The sequence below is a fragment of the Bremia lactucae genome, linkage group LG3 (genome assembly GCF_004359215.1).
Source record: "Bremia lactucae strain SF5 linkage group LG3, whole genome shotgun sequence".
Taxonomy (NCBI): Eukaryota; Oomycota; class Peronosporomycetes; order Peronosporales; family Peronosporaceae; genus Bremia; species Bremia lactucae.
Window position 1 is genome coordinate 7070189 of NC_090612.1, and position 12551 is coordinate 7082739.

The window sequence follows — 12551 nt, forward strand, 5'->3', positions numbered from 1 at the left end:
GCCTCGCTCCGAGCCTGTTCATGCCTCAGCTCATCCTGAGTCTGAGTGACGGACTCCGCCGCAGCATGGCTCTGTGCCTCGGACGCGGCTCTCCGCTGTCCGAGCACGATTTCCTCAAACTGCTCCAAATGATCAACTTGTTGCTCAGGAGTATTGCTCAGGAGCCTGGCCGGGGCTTGTTCTCCAAGTCCCTGCGCCATATGCCCTGCCACCTCCCGATGATGTTCGGAGAGGTGGGGAAAATGAGCCCAATCAATGTTGAGGCTCATCCTCACGTACACACGCAGAGATGTGGATCGTGGGAAGGATTTCAATGCTACCAAGTGTAGGCGGGCATGTCGTAATGCGGCCACGCTCTACTTAGACACACACCCTAGCACAGCGAGGAAGCGGTTAGACCGTCTTCTCTTGCGTGCAGTGAGGTAGTTGTGGTGGGCGCGTTAGCGACCTCACCCAACACAGTAAGTAATCTGGTTTAGTGTCGTCACGGGAGCGGTAATTTGGCTCCTCGTGCGCACTTACCAAGTAAGAAGTAGTTTTCAGACTGATTTATATTTAATCGTATTAAATATAAATACCTATTTTACCAATTAAAATGTCATCTCTATAGATAACACTTAATATGTATTGCGAGAGTATCTTTCTAGATACCTGGCGAAACGGATGGCGCTTGCCGTCATCACGGATGACGCTGGGCGTCATCCCTCCTGATGTGAATGCACCCATGTGCATCACATACACAAGGGTTGGTCACAAATGAGCACCACACCCGAGTGCTGGGTCTAATTACTATTATTTAATAATTGACCATCCCCTGAAGTACACCAAGTGTATTTAACGGGGACTGTGTAACATTAGGGCAACTTTAGCCCGTTACATTAATTATGTCACGTTATTATTCAACCGGTTAAACTCTTCGGCAAATAAAGCCTCCCCAAGTTGCGCGCGCCGCTGTACACTTCGCTTGTTTTCACGATTTCGGTTTGCTCGTCCTTTAAGTCCTTAACTTTGTGATGACAGCTAAATTAATTCCATATGGAAACCCTAAGAAACCCGGCTAGACAAGTGCTGTAACTGGGTGTATCGTTACATAAAATTAAGACTTCAAGGTTGTTAATAAATGTATTATTTAAAAGGTAGATAATATTAAGAGAATATTAATTTACATGGTAATATTTTAAAATCTTATACATTGGTAGATACAAACCATTATATCTACTTTCTCCGCGGTTCACTCAGCACTGGACGCACGCAAAAAGGAAGACAGATAAGACTTTATTACATATTTGTATTAGTTTAAAATTAAGTTAGCATTAAGTAGATAGGACAGAAGAACTTAATTATATTAATACAGTGTTTAATTAACCCTATTTATTGCAAGTGTTTTAAAGAGAGTCTGTACTAGTGTACGTGAAGTGACGTGACGCACCACTCGCACTGAGGCAGTGCGAAGTGGACTTTTACTGAAGCAGTACAAGTCAGTAGTGCCCCGTTACAAGTGCGGCTGCAGTCGATGAGCAAGCCCTTAAGGCATTGCTCCGAATGAACAGCTGTTTTTTTTTAAATTCAGCACTATCAGCTGCAGTAAAAAAATGTTTTTACATACTTTAATTGACACTTGTTTGATAAAGGTTGCTTTCGTTTCTGGCTCTCGCAAGTCCCTTTTTGCTTGCCATTTAGTGTGCTTACAGCGTCTGTAGGGATATCTCTCCGATTTCTATAATTGCTCATAGTTCGCAATCGAGTGACGATGACGTGTCGACTACGTTTTATCATTTTAAGTGTCACATAGTCAAATCCAAATAATTTAATTGGCTCCCAGATAGAATTCTAGTATGTTCGCAATTTTCTGTTCGAATGTGCCCACCAACGCTAAGAAGTTGCTAATTTGAGTGAGTGAGAAGGTCAAGTATATTTCGGTACGCTTGCGACCCATTATATCCTGTCACCTGGCAACAGTGCTACCAGAGTGACTTCTACTTTATATATACGAAGTACTAGTTCTCGGACAGCCGAGCACCTGTGCGCTGAGTCTCGTCGCGAGATAATTAGGTTTTTCGGAGTCATGGCGGGACTCTGCGTGTGATGCCTCCAGCCAGTGGTTGACATCGTTGTCAAGAAAGACCGTAGCTTCAAAAACAGCGCTGGACCCGTCAGAAGCATAAACCTGTGTAGAGTCCGTTGTATTCATTGCGATATTCGCCAGTCGATCCGCCATTTTGTTGTAGGTGCGATAGTGAGAGGCGTATCCAGACGCCTTCGCGTGTCTTATACCATGCACGAGCTTCCAGTATTTAGCCGCATTGTTTGTGGTATCGGCAGCACTCTGCGCCACGCTCAAAATCCACAGAATGCAAGCGGCGTGCGTCTGAATATCAAGTTGGACAATGATGGACTTAGCTTCGCCTGGTCCCGGGTTACCTCGAGATCCTCCGTCGAAAAATAGCAAGTATATCACTCCTGGGCATCGGTCGATAGGCAGCTGTTGAGCATCGGTGGTTCGTCTATGCAGAAGAGAGAGTCCGCCAAACCCAACCTCACCCGCGCGAACAGGTGTCCGTCTGTTGGCATGTCTGGCTGGTATGTCGAACTTCAAAATCGTGTGATCGCTCATCGAAATTGTGTTTTGGCTCTAGCGATGTGTGCCTCTTCTTGTAAGGCCCGGTCTATCATCCGGTGGAGCCGCTCTGACCAGATGGCATGAATCGCTGTAGATGCTGCAAATCGCTAGAGTTCCCGAGCCGCCGGAAATACCGCATCCGTCGCGTCCCTAATCTCATCACCTTGAGTAAAAGAACGCTTAGTCGCATCCCAGGCCGCGTGTGGAACCTCCGGAAGATCCATCCCAAACGTCCATACGTTAAAGTCCGTCTTGCTGAATCCTCCAAGCGCTCGCCACCTGTCCAGAAGAAGCTCCCAGTGGCGACGCGCACTGGAGCATGTCCAGAACACATGTCGTGCCACGGTATGCAGGGTACCCGGGTACAGGGCATGATAGATCTCGGCTCGCCCAGATCCATAGTGGTAAGCTGTTGCATTTCAGGCGATACAACGTTTGTGCGTTGGTCAGAAAAAGAAGCACGTATCCGGTGTATATCTCCCCAGGCAATTAGCGGTGTCCCGTCCTGAATCACTTGAAAGTCCAGCTTTGACACTCGCTCTTCGAATTCGTTTTCCTTCGTTGCGCCGGTGTTTGAAGATAGCCTGCATAATTTTTCCTCGGTGTGGACGCCAGCGCCGCCGTCCTGCCCAGATATGTACTATGCGGGAGGCGCCGGGTGCGCGCCAAAGTGTACAGGAGTGCCGCCATCGCTGGACGTCGCTATATCGCTTGTGGACATCGACGAGACTGGTGTCACTTCACCCTCCATGCCCGTATCAAAATGAGTCAGCAATGTCCCTGCACTGCTTAGTGTCCATTTATGATACCGATGAACATTGGTAGAGTACGCAAGTAAGCAAACCGGTTCAATTGCTCGATAACGAGTGCTGGAAAGCTGTAGAGCGAGGTGGAATGAACCAAAGTGTCGTCTCTTCGCCATTGAATGGGTTGCCATGTCGAGCCGTGCCGAGAACCGTAGGCATACCGCCCAAGACATCATGTCACGCAGGTTATTCGTGCCTAGAGCAAAATCAGCACCGTTCAAATATTAGGTTGTACCTCTGCGATCCCATAGCCATGACATATCCGTCAACGTAGCGTGTTCAATTCACCTATGGTCGAACATCCCCAAAGACGCTACTTCATCCCCCATTTCTACACGAAGGTTGTCATCAATGACCCGTCAAGCATCAATAGTAACACTCCCGTCGGTGTTATATTCGACCTCGGCTTTCGAAGTAAATGCGACGGCCCTTCGACAGAATTCCTTGACGTCACCTTGGCGCGCATGTCGAGCCGTCGAAAAATCAACCATTTCCGAACCGGTGTGTCATCGAGTTGCTCGATATCTTGGGTGCTTGTCTGCACTCCAACAAGGCGTGATGTATGGTGGATTAAACGCTGCACATCCCCATAGGCAGTCTTCAATCATTAAATCTCGCGAAGACGCTGTAGCTGCCCATTGACCAGCTGCTGTAGCCGCCATAGTCATCAACTCCGTTGCACGGCACCGCAAGGCCACCCTGTTGTATCGGGAGTGAAGCCATCTCGGAAGGAACCCAAGGTCTAGACCGCTAGCTATCCCAGACACCCCAAACAAAGCCCTTAATCGAATTCGTTAACCGGGTGACCATGCCGGAGGAGGCCAGCAGTGCCAAGCTAGGAAAAGTATCTTGGGCCACCGCTATCCCTGCCAAGGCGAGCTCATTGTTTCACCGTGTGGGTCTTCTCCCTAATTAGCACAAGCCGGCTCCAAAACAAAAAAAAGAGATCGTAAGCATTTATTCCAGTTATCCGCCACCACCTCCTGTTGACCCACCATTACCCCAAAATATCGGCAGGATTCGCTTGAAGCCAAAACGACAACAAGTGATCAGAGGCAATGCTGACCCGCGAGGGTCCAGAGCAATGATCATTGACTTTGAGCGGTTTGTCAGCAGGCCGGAGACGCTAGCGGTATCATCAAAAATTGTTACAACCTGCGTAACCGTAGCCCGATCGCGCAGGTAGACGGCCGTGTCATCAGCGTATCCCGAAACTCTGAAATCTGCGTTCCGCTCGCCAGAATTTAGTGGCCTCCCACTAATGTCCGTTCTCCCTGGACCCCACGATAAATACTGTTAAGGGCCAGGATATAGAGAAGTTGCACAAGTGGGCACCCCTGCCGGATCCCACAGTTGACTTCCCGTCGACGAGATCGGTATCCATTCGCAATAAATCGACACGTTGTGCCGCGATGTAATGCCACCTCTATCAAAACAAATCAGGACGAAAATCCAAGCCATTCAATGCGGAAAGTAGATAAAGACGTTGCAGCGTGTCGTAAGCCTTTGCGAAATCGAGGAGCAAAACAATGGCTCCGTTAGGTCACTGTCTGCCCTTGGCTGCTTTGTGTACCGCCTTGAATATATCCAACGCAGTGTCAATCGAACGCTGCGGGATGAATCCAACTTGGGCTAGCGACACGATTTTGCGACAGCAAAGGCCGCACTCAAAACGACAGAATCTTGTTAAATAACTTGTAGTCACTGTTAAGTAACGCGATCGGGCGATGATCCAGGGGCAAGGCAGACGCCGCAGTTTTCTTTAGGCACTGGATGTTTGCTTCTCCAAACGACGCCCGCAGCGCGCTGCACTTTAGCCACCGGGTATACAGTGCTGCTAAAATAGGTGCGAGCTCGGCTGCATAGTCTCGGTAAAAGGTGTTATTGAGTTCGTCCGGCCCCGCAGCTTTCTTACGTTTAAGTTTTTCAAGGCCGCACTGACATCTTCTGTAGAAATTGAAGACGTCACACTAAAATCATCAACTTGGGCTGGTGGGGCTGCTCTGTCCAGAAACGCGGCTGTTTCCTCGGCACGGGCAAAAGAGTGAGTCATAATCTGTTCCCAGTATCTGCCATTCCATCAGCCAATTCATGTGACTGATTCCAGGAACACGATAGTGGTTCAATGAAATTCAGTCGACACATGGGCGTCATGGGCGTAGAAGTGACGTGACGCCTCTCCCGGAGAGTACGTGTGCTGAACAAGCAGTCGCTACTTTCTGGTCCTTTGCCATAGTCACTGACACTCCGATACTTTTTTACGAAGGTCCACCGGGGTATCGATAGGGCTAGATTGATTGTGTCTTTATTGGCCACGAATCAGAGAAGCTTCAGACGAACGTGCTTCCAAGAGAGCTGCTCCTAGCCGAAGAAATAACCGACGCAGCCGCTGCATATTAATTCTCGTCAATTCTTGACGCGCCTGCTTGGTGGTTGCCAACAGAATATTACGGAGACTGATTTTACATGTGTCGCACCAGTCTGCAAGTCGTCGGGCCTTGAGCTAGTCTGACGTAGAAAACGAAGCTGTTTCGTCCACTTGCCGCTGTGCCAGTTCAATGGCAGCAGTAATTTTGCTAATCGCGGCCGCTTGTGCGCATTTAAGAATCGGATACACGCACCGTGGCTTGCGGACGCGCAATACATGACGCAGCGCCCTAATCCTGACACTTATGCCATTGTGATCAGCTGCAAGACCATTTACCGAAAACTCGACGTCTCGAATCCAGTCCGAATGTATATCACTGACATATTCGACGTCTCGATTCCAGTCCGAATGATTATCACTTACATACGACATACAACGATCGCTGCGGGAGCTGGCCTATCCGCCGCCTGGCAATGTGTAAAAATAAGTATGTGCCGTCGCATGGATATGTGCTATAGCCTGTTCATCTTCCGCTTGCTCCATGTCGTCATCAAGAACATCGCTAAGTTGAGCCCCACTAAGAAGCCTACGCAGCGCAGTCGATTCATGTCTGCCAGGTGGAGAGACAAATGAGCGGTCAAGACCGGCACCACCGCGCAGTTGAAGTCACCACCATAACGATTGGTCCGTCGTATTCATGTAGTTAATGCTGAATTATTATCTTGAAAAAAATATCCCGTTCATTTTTCTCACTTGGAGCATATTCGCTGACCACCAGGATTTTGTCGCCCTTGAGATTAATTTAAATAATCATCCAGTGAGATGTTCAGTGGTCCTCTTGCCACAAATCTATTGTAGTAATGGAGGAGTACGGGTTCAAGAGCATTGCCACTCCACCTCGCGAAATTTCGGACTGCGTCCACTTCGTGCGGCCGGGCGTGTTCACAATCCCTAGGTCTTGTTGTATAATTTATTCATGGCGGTACATTCTTCAATCGCAATCCGGTTTTCTTGAAGAAGGACTAGATCAATGGCTCCCTTGCCCTCTCGCTTCCGGGAAGCGCTTAATCAGTTGGCGCATCGTTCCAAATGCTAGGGAACTCCCGCAACCTTTTGCGAGTGAAGACAGATGCTGTTATCGCCAGGCTCCCACGGGTTCGGTGATAGCAGTCGTCGACGGCGCCAGGGTATATCTCGTGACGAGACATTCCCTTTCCCAGCCGAGGTGCCCTCAGTACTGAGGGCCCAGCAGTTGACCATCACAGGCGATGAGGTCAAGCGCCGGGTGCCAGTTGGCTGGTTTGCTGATAATGCTGGAGACTGTCGCGCGCACCTCTTTAGACTGGTGATTCAGCGCAGCCTTGGTCTGTGGCATAGCCACATTCGCCTCGTCCTCGACGGGTGCAAGCTTTGGAAACATCAGACTCAGGACATTGAGGACTCCCCAATGATCCAAGTCATCAAGCGGTTCGACGGCAGTCGGACACGATAACTCTGGCTGCAGTTCAATGGAGCGCCGCCACCGGTAAATGTTGTCAGTCGTTTTCCATTGGATTCGTCCAGCTTGTCCATCAGCCGTTGCGTCCCACCCCATCGTGCACATTGCTCGAAGTTTTGCATCTGCGTGAGTAGTTTGTCTACGGATCACCGCCAAATGGGTTTCGCTGCTGATGGTATGGCGAAAAAGTCGCAGGATTTCTCCCTGCATCGAGGCAAGATAAGCAACTGGGTACGGTAAACCACTGATCAGTGCTGCAAGGTCCAACGCGCATGCGTTAACCCACGTAGTTTGACCTTTGGGGACAACTGGCAATTGATAGACATTGCAGCCACTGCTTTGTGCTGGATGACCCATGCCCGAATTGCAGTTGTGTTTGCAGCAATTTGTTTCGTACGCTCCAGCACGGCAGCAGCTGCTACCGCAGCAGAAGCAGTCTCCGGGATCTTGAGCACTCGAGTTGCGCGTAGTGTCTGATCGTGAGTATCAGGAGTGCGTAAGTGATCCATCGGAATTCGTACCACCACCTGGGTTTCCTGGGCAGCCAGGCAGGGGGTAGGACGCGACTGCGGAGTATACGGACCTTGCGTCGGGTCGGTTAGTAGGCTTGCCGAGGCCTTGAGCTCTCCTTCGATTGTTTACGGTAGCTCCTCAGGAATGTGAACACTAGCGGCGCAGGCTGGTGGAGTTACCGATCCTCCATCAAGATCACCCATGCGCATTGTGTTTCCAAAGGTAACCGTGCTTTCCGCCATAGTAACATCGAGATACCGAGAGGGTTGCCCAACCGCGATCGGAGTGCGCGGAGGAGGCATGTCCACCCGAATCTGATCGGGAGGACCCACCTCAGCCGGCTTCGATGCCGGAGGCGGTGCGGGGGCAGCACGAGGTATGCCACGTTCTTGGCGAACATGGGAAGACAACAAGTGCGCAATGGTCGCGCGACTCCTCGGCCTGTCCTTTTCCGCCATCTCAGTAGGCAGTTTGCATGGCGGGCAGCAGCTTTCGGTGCCGTTAGCTCACTCGTGCGTCGGTTTCGGTGTAATCTTTGCCAATCGGCTTGTCAAAGTTTTCAGTGTGTTCGTTGCCTTCGTTGCTTCTGCCATCGCGTGGGTCGCCGCTGCACTATCGTACTTCATCCTGAATAATCCGGCATGTTATCGGCGAGAGAAAACGGTGACCCACCATCAGTTGGCTCTTAAGCAATAGATTCTTCAAGCGCTTGAGCATGAGCCTCGCAATAACATGCACGTTATTGGTCGGCAGCGCGCTTAGTCTCCGCTGCTGTGGAAGTGAGATCCTCGGCCGCTCGTTGAGCATCCTCCACTCTTGACCGATCCAAAGCAAGTGCCTGCTCTTTCGAAGATTTTGGAGGCAACGACGAATTGACCGCCGTGCCTGGTGGTGGATATGACTCCGCGACATGGTGGTCCCCGCCCAAAAGGTTCTCTAGTTCACGAGCCACCGCGTGCGCTGTTCGTTGGACTTGGAAGAAGCGGAAAGATTTGGCTTCGATTGCACCGCAGCCGGTTTGCCGTGCGGTGGAACCGTTGCCTTGGTGGCATGGAGGATTTTTTGATCGTGGAGCTGTGCTTGGCGTGAGGTGCCGAAACCGGTTGAGGATACTTGCCAGACCAGGCAGCAGTGACCGACTGCGGCTGTCGGGGCGACGAGACAGTGTGACTTAGCGTAGGAGCAGAATGAGCCACCGTGGTACGCTACTCCCGCTTTTTCTTGCGTGCTCTGGATCAAACCATCCATCGGTAGAGAGACCAACGGTACGAGAAGCAGTCGCACCCCCGATTGCCAAACCTGGGGTGGTGTCAACAGGGGGGGTTTGTTTCCATCCGCCTTTAGCTGCACCGTCGTTGCCGCCAAAGTATCCGCCAATCCAGTAGCGTGACGTAGTCGGTCGGCAACTTCGAGGGGAGTAAAAATCAACCCACTGACGGGTTGAGGCGCCAGTGGCATACCAGAAAAAACGCGGTGATGCTCTTCACGAAACTGCCTTTGCGCCCCCCCGCACTTGGCACTCGAGTGATACAACGAGTAGCATGTAATACAGGGAACGCGTTGAAAGTGTCGAAAATTATGGAGGAAGAGCTCCGTCCCTGCAGTCGATGTATGCGTAACCAGCTTCAGTTGTTCACGACATGCCACCGTAACAAAAGTCGCAACAAGAAAGTTGGAATTATACGCGTCCGATCCGTTTGAGCACCCACGAGACACCCATACGTTGGAATTATACGCGTCCGATCCGTTTGAGCACCCACGAGACACCCTTACCGCACAGGACACACTGGACTCCAGTATTGGTTGAATCGTGCTAGCCGCCACTTTATTCACGAGAACCTTGACTTGATAGTGTAAATTGTCCCGACCTGCTGCCGTAGCTGGTACCGAGGCAGCAGTAATGTCTTCGCGCTCCAGGATATTGGGACACAAAAGTTTAAGGCGCTTCCCGCGAAACAAAATTGACTTAGCATGCCAACTCGTAGCAACCTCCTGATATGGCAAAACGAAAGCCAATTGTCTCGTGTCTGCGTCGTAACTTGTCTGGTTGGCCCCTTTGACCGATTCCTGACTCAAGACGTCCTGGTCCGTTCCCCCTCACTCCGCTCCAATAGTTGGAGAACATACGGAAGCACAATCGCAATAACCTTTCCTTCCAGGTATGCTTCGAAGAAATCAAGCATCACAACCCGCGTAGCACGCGGATGCGTACACACCAAAAGCCCTGATGGCGATAACAGAACGATACCACCCATCATCCAGGCCACCAGCGCTGCTTCTTCTAGTAGTATCATCAGGCGCAGGTCATCGTCCGCTTTTTCAATCCACGCCCTTGTAGCTGTACGAACGAGCACTTCACTGCGGTCGTGAAAGGTTTTGTTGCAAACGCCGGAGGCGTCGCTTCCACCAGTAGGTGCGCCTCTACTCGGCGAGTACTCGCCAGCACCGTTAAGTGCGCCGTGACTAGGCGAGTTCTCGCCATCACCGTGAAGTGTGCCGTGACTCAGCGCTTCAGCGACAGAACCCTTAGGTGCGCCTCTCCTCGGCGAGCATAGGACGTCACCGCTTGGTGTGCAAGGAGCCGGTGAATATGCGCCAGCTCCATTGATGAAATGCTCTGAGGTAGGTTCGGATGGGCCAACGAGGGTTCACGAAGAGAGGTTCCCCCGCCATTGAGATTGCGTGCACCGCAGCCGGTCAACGCAGCCGCGTACCGGGTCGCATTGGTGCGCCCGCGCCTCCACCGGCGACCAACCTCCGCTCCACGGGATTTCTTGGCACGTGTGCTCCTTGCACGCGCGCACCGGACGCCCCTATCGGTATGACGGACCCTAGCTGCATCTCTCCGCCTGTCGCAGAGCTCATGGTTGGCACCCTTTCCCGTGCCACGTGGTTCGTTTGCGTACTTAAGCGCAACTCTGGAAGTGAAGAAGTTGCTAATTTGAGTGCATCGCCCCCTAGCACCCATAGCCTTTTTTCATGAAAGAGCATATTTTTCTTGCTTAAAGCCTTGCTTCAAACGCCTTCTGGTGTCCATAATACTTCATAGCTTTCGTTGCAATAGTTTTGCAAATATTTTATATTTTGCTTAAAGAAGTCTTATCGACCTATGAATCATGACATCATTTGATTCGCCATTCTTCCTCAGTGAAACAAAAGTTCTTAGAAGAACGCAATGGGAGCTGTTAATTGATGTCTTTATACTGAACAATGGCCTTCGGTGGTCCACACAGGCAGAGAACATGCTGAGTACAGAGACTGAGGCTTCTAAGCCGTATGTGTCGATGAAAAAGGGGTGGTTAGCACCATCTTTATCAGAAGACCCGCAAAGCAGTGTTACAGAGGTTATCTTTTGGCTTACCTGGTTATGTGAAGACTCATCAACTTCCACAAGTCAGCTGCAGTAGGCGATACTGCCAAAAATGCAGTGCTATCTTGACAGGTCCCATGCAGGTTGTAACGTGCTAAAATTGCCCTAATGCTACACAGTCTTCATTAAGTACACTTGGTGTGCTTAAGAGGATGGTCAATTACTTATATAAAGTAATTAGACCCAACACTCGGGTGTGGTTCACATTTGTGACCAACCCTTGTGTATGTGATGCACATTGGTGCATTCACATTAGGAGGAATGACGCGTAGCGTCATCCGTTACGCGAGGTATTTAGAACGATATGCTCGCATTACATATTAGTGTTATCTACAAAGATTTCATATTTGATTGGTAAAAACAGGCACTTATATTTAATGCGATTTGATATAAATCAGTCTGAGAACTACTTTCTACTTATTAAGTGCGCATGAGGAGCGAGATTACCGCTCCCGTGACGACACTTTACTAGACTACTTAGTGCGTTGGGTGAGGTCGGTAAGGCGCCAACCACAATTACCTCACTGCACGCAAGAGAAGACGGTCTAACCGCTTCCTCGCTGTGCTAGCGTGTGTGTCCTAGGAGCGTGGCCGCTCTACGACATGCTCGCCTACACTTGGTAGCATTGAAATCCTTCCCACGGCTCGCATCTCTCGTGTGTACGTGAGGATAAGCCTCAACATTGATTGGGCTCATTTCCCCCACCTCTCCGAACATCATCGGGAGGTGGCAGGGTATATGGCGCAGGGACTTGGAGAACAAGCCCTGGCCAGGCTCCTGAGCAACCCTCCTGAGCAACATTTTGATCATTTGGAGCAGTTTGAGGCATTCGTGCTCGGACAGCGGAGAGCCGCGTCCGAGGCACAGAGCCATGCTGCGGCGGAGTCCGTCACTCAGACTCAGGATGAGCTGAGGCATGAACAGGCTCGGAGCGAGGCTCTCAACAGGACTGTTGAAATGCTCTCTGCCCGGCCGCATCAGCCGAGGCCCATTCGGATGGACCCGCCCAAGTTCGATTGAACAGCGGCGCACACGATTGTCCACTGGCCTTCAGCCGTGGAGCAATGTGGTGTCGCCCAGCTCATCGAGGACGACAGCCGGATGGTGTCGTACGCCATGTCGCATCTGCGCGGTAAGGCCTCAGAGTGGGCTTACTCGGCGCTTATGGCGGACAGAAGGCGTTCCCTACATGGGCGATCTTTAAGGAAAAGATTCGCGCCATATACCAGCCGCCGAACAACGAAGTGTTGTTTCAGGCGTGCTTCTTTGGAGCGTGACAGGCGAAGCGATTTCTGCAAGAGTATGTGCAAGAGATGCGCTCGCTGTCGGCGTCCATAACCCTAGGTCCGATTCTGGAGCACATTAAGGTGCCCAC

General features: G+C 50.9%; 6 protein-coding genes across 6 annotated transcripts; 1 reads left to right on the plus strand and 5 right to left on the minus strand.

Annotated features, from left to right (window-relative positions):
• Positions 1–5929: 5929 nt before the first annotated feature.
• On the minus strand, positions 5930–6226 carry CCR75_002989 (uncharacterized protein; the record flags this gene model as incomplete). Its single annotated transcript, XM_067961086.1, has 1 exon — positions 5930–6226. The coding sequence occupies one exon, from the start codon at positions 6224–6226 to the stop codon at positions 5930–5932; it is 297 nt and encodes a 98-aa protein (XP_067815202.1).
• A 799-nt stretch (positions 6227–7025) lies between these two features.
• On the minus strand, positions 7026–7388 carry CCR75_002988 (uncharacterized protein; the record flags this gene model as incomplete). The annotated part of the gene is made up of 1 exon (XM_067961085.1): positions 7026–7388. The coding sequence occupies one exon, from the start codon at positions 7386–7388 to the stop codon at positions 7026–7028; it is 363 nt and encodes a 120-aa protein (XP_067815201.1).
• A 152-nt stretch (positions 7389–7540) lies between these two features.
• On the minus strand, positions 7541–7801 carry CCR75_002987 (uncharacterized protein; the record flags this gene model as incomplete). The annotated part of the gene is made up of 1 exon (XM_067961084.1): positions 7541–7801. One exon carries the CDS (start codon positions 7799–7801, stop codon positions 7541–7543), a length of 261 nt encoding a protein of 86 aa, XP_067815206.1.
• Positions 7802–7930: 129 nt separating this feature from the next.
• CCR75_002986 (uncharacterized protein) lies at positions 7931–8263 on the minus strand (the record flags this gene model as incomplete). The annotated part of the gene is made up of 1 exon (XM_067961083.1): positions 7931–8263. One exon carries the CDS (start codon positions 8261–8263, stop codon positions 7931–7933), a length of 333 nt encoding a protein of 110 aa, XP_067815205.1.
• A 439-nt stretch (positions 8264–8702) lies between these two features.
• Positions 8703–8894, plus strand: CCR75_002985 (uncharacterized protein; the record flags this gene model as incomplete). Its single annotated transcript, XM_067961082.1, has 1 exon — positions 8703–8894. The coding sequence occupies one exon, from the start codon at positions 8703–8705 to the stop codon at positions 8892–8894; it is 192 nt and encodes a 63-aa protein (XP_067815204.1).
• Positions 8895–10502: 1608 nt separating this feature from the next.
• Positions 10503–10796, minus strand: CCR75_002984 (uncharacterized protein; the record flags this gene model as incomplete). Its single annotated transcript, XM_067961081.1, has 1 exon — positions 10503–10796. The coding sequence occupies one exon, from the start codon at positions 10794–10796 to the stop codon at positions 10503–10505; it is 294 nt and encodes a 97-aa protein (XP_067815203.1).
• Between the last annotated feature and the right edge of the window lie 1755 nt (positions 10797–12551).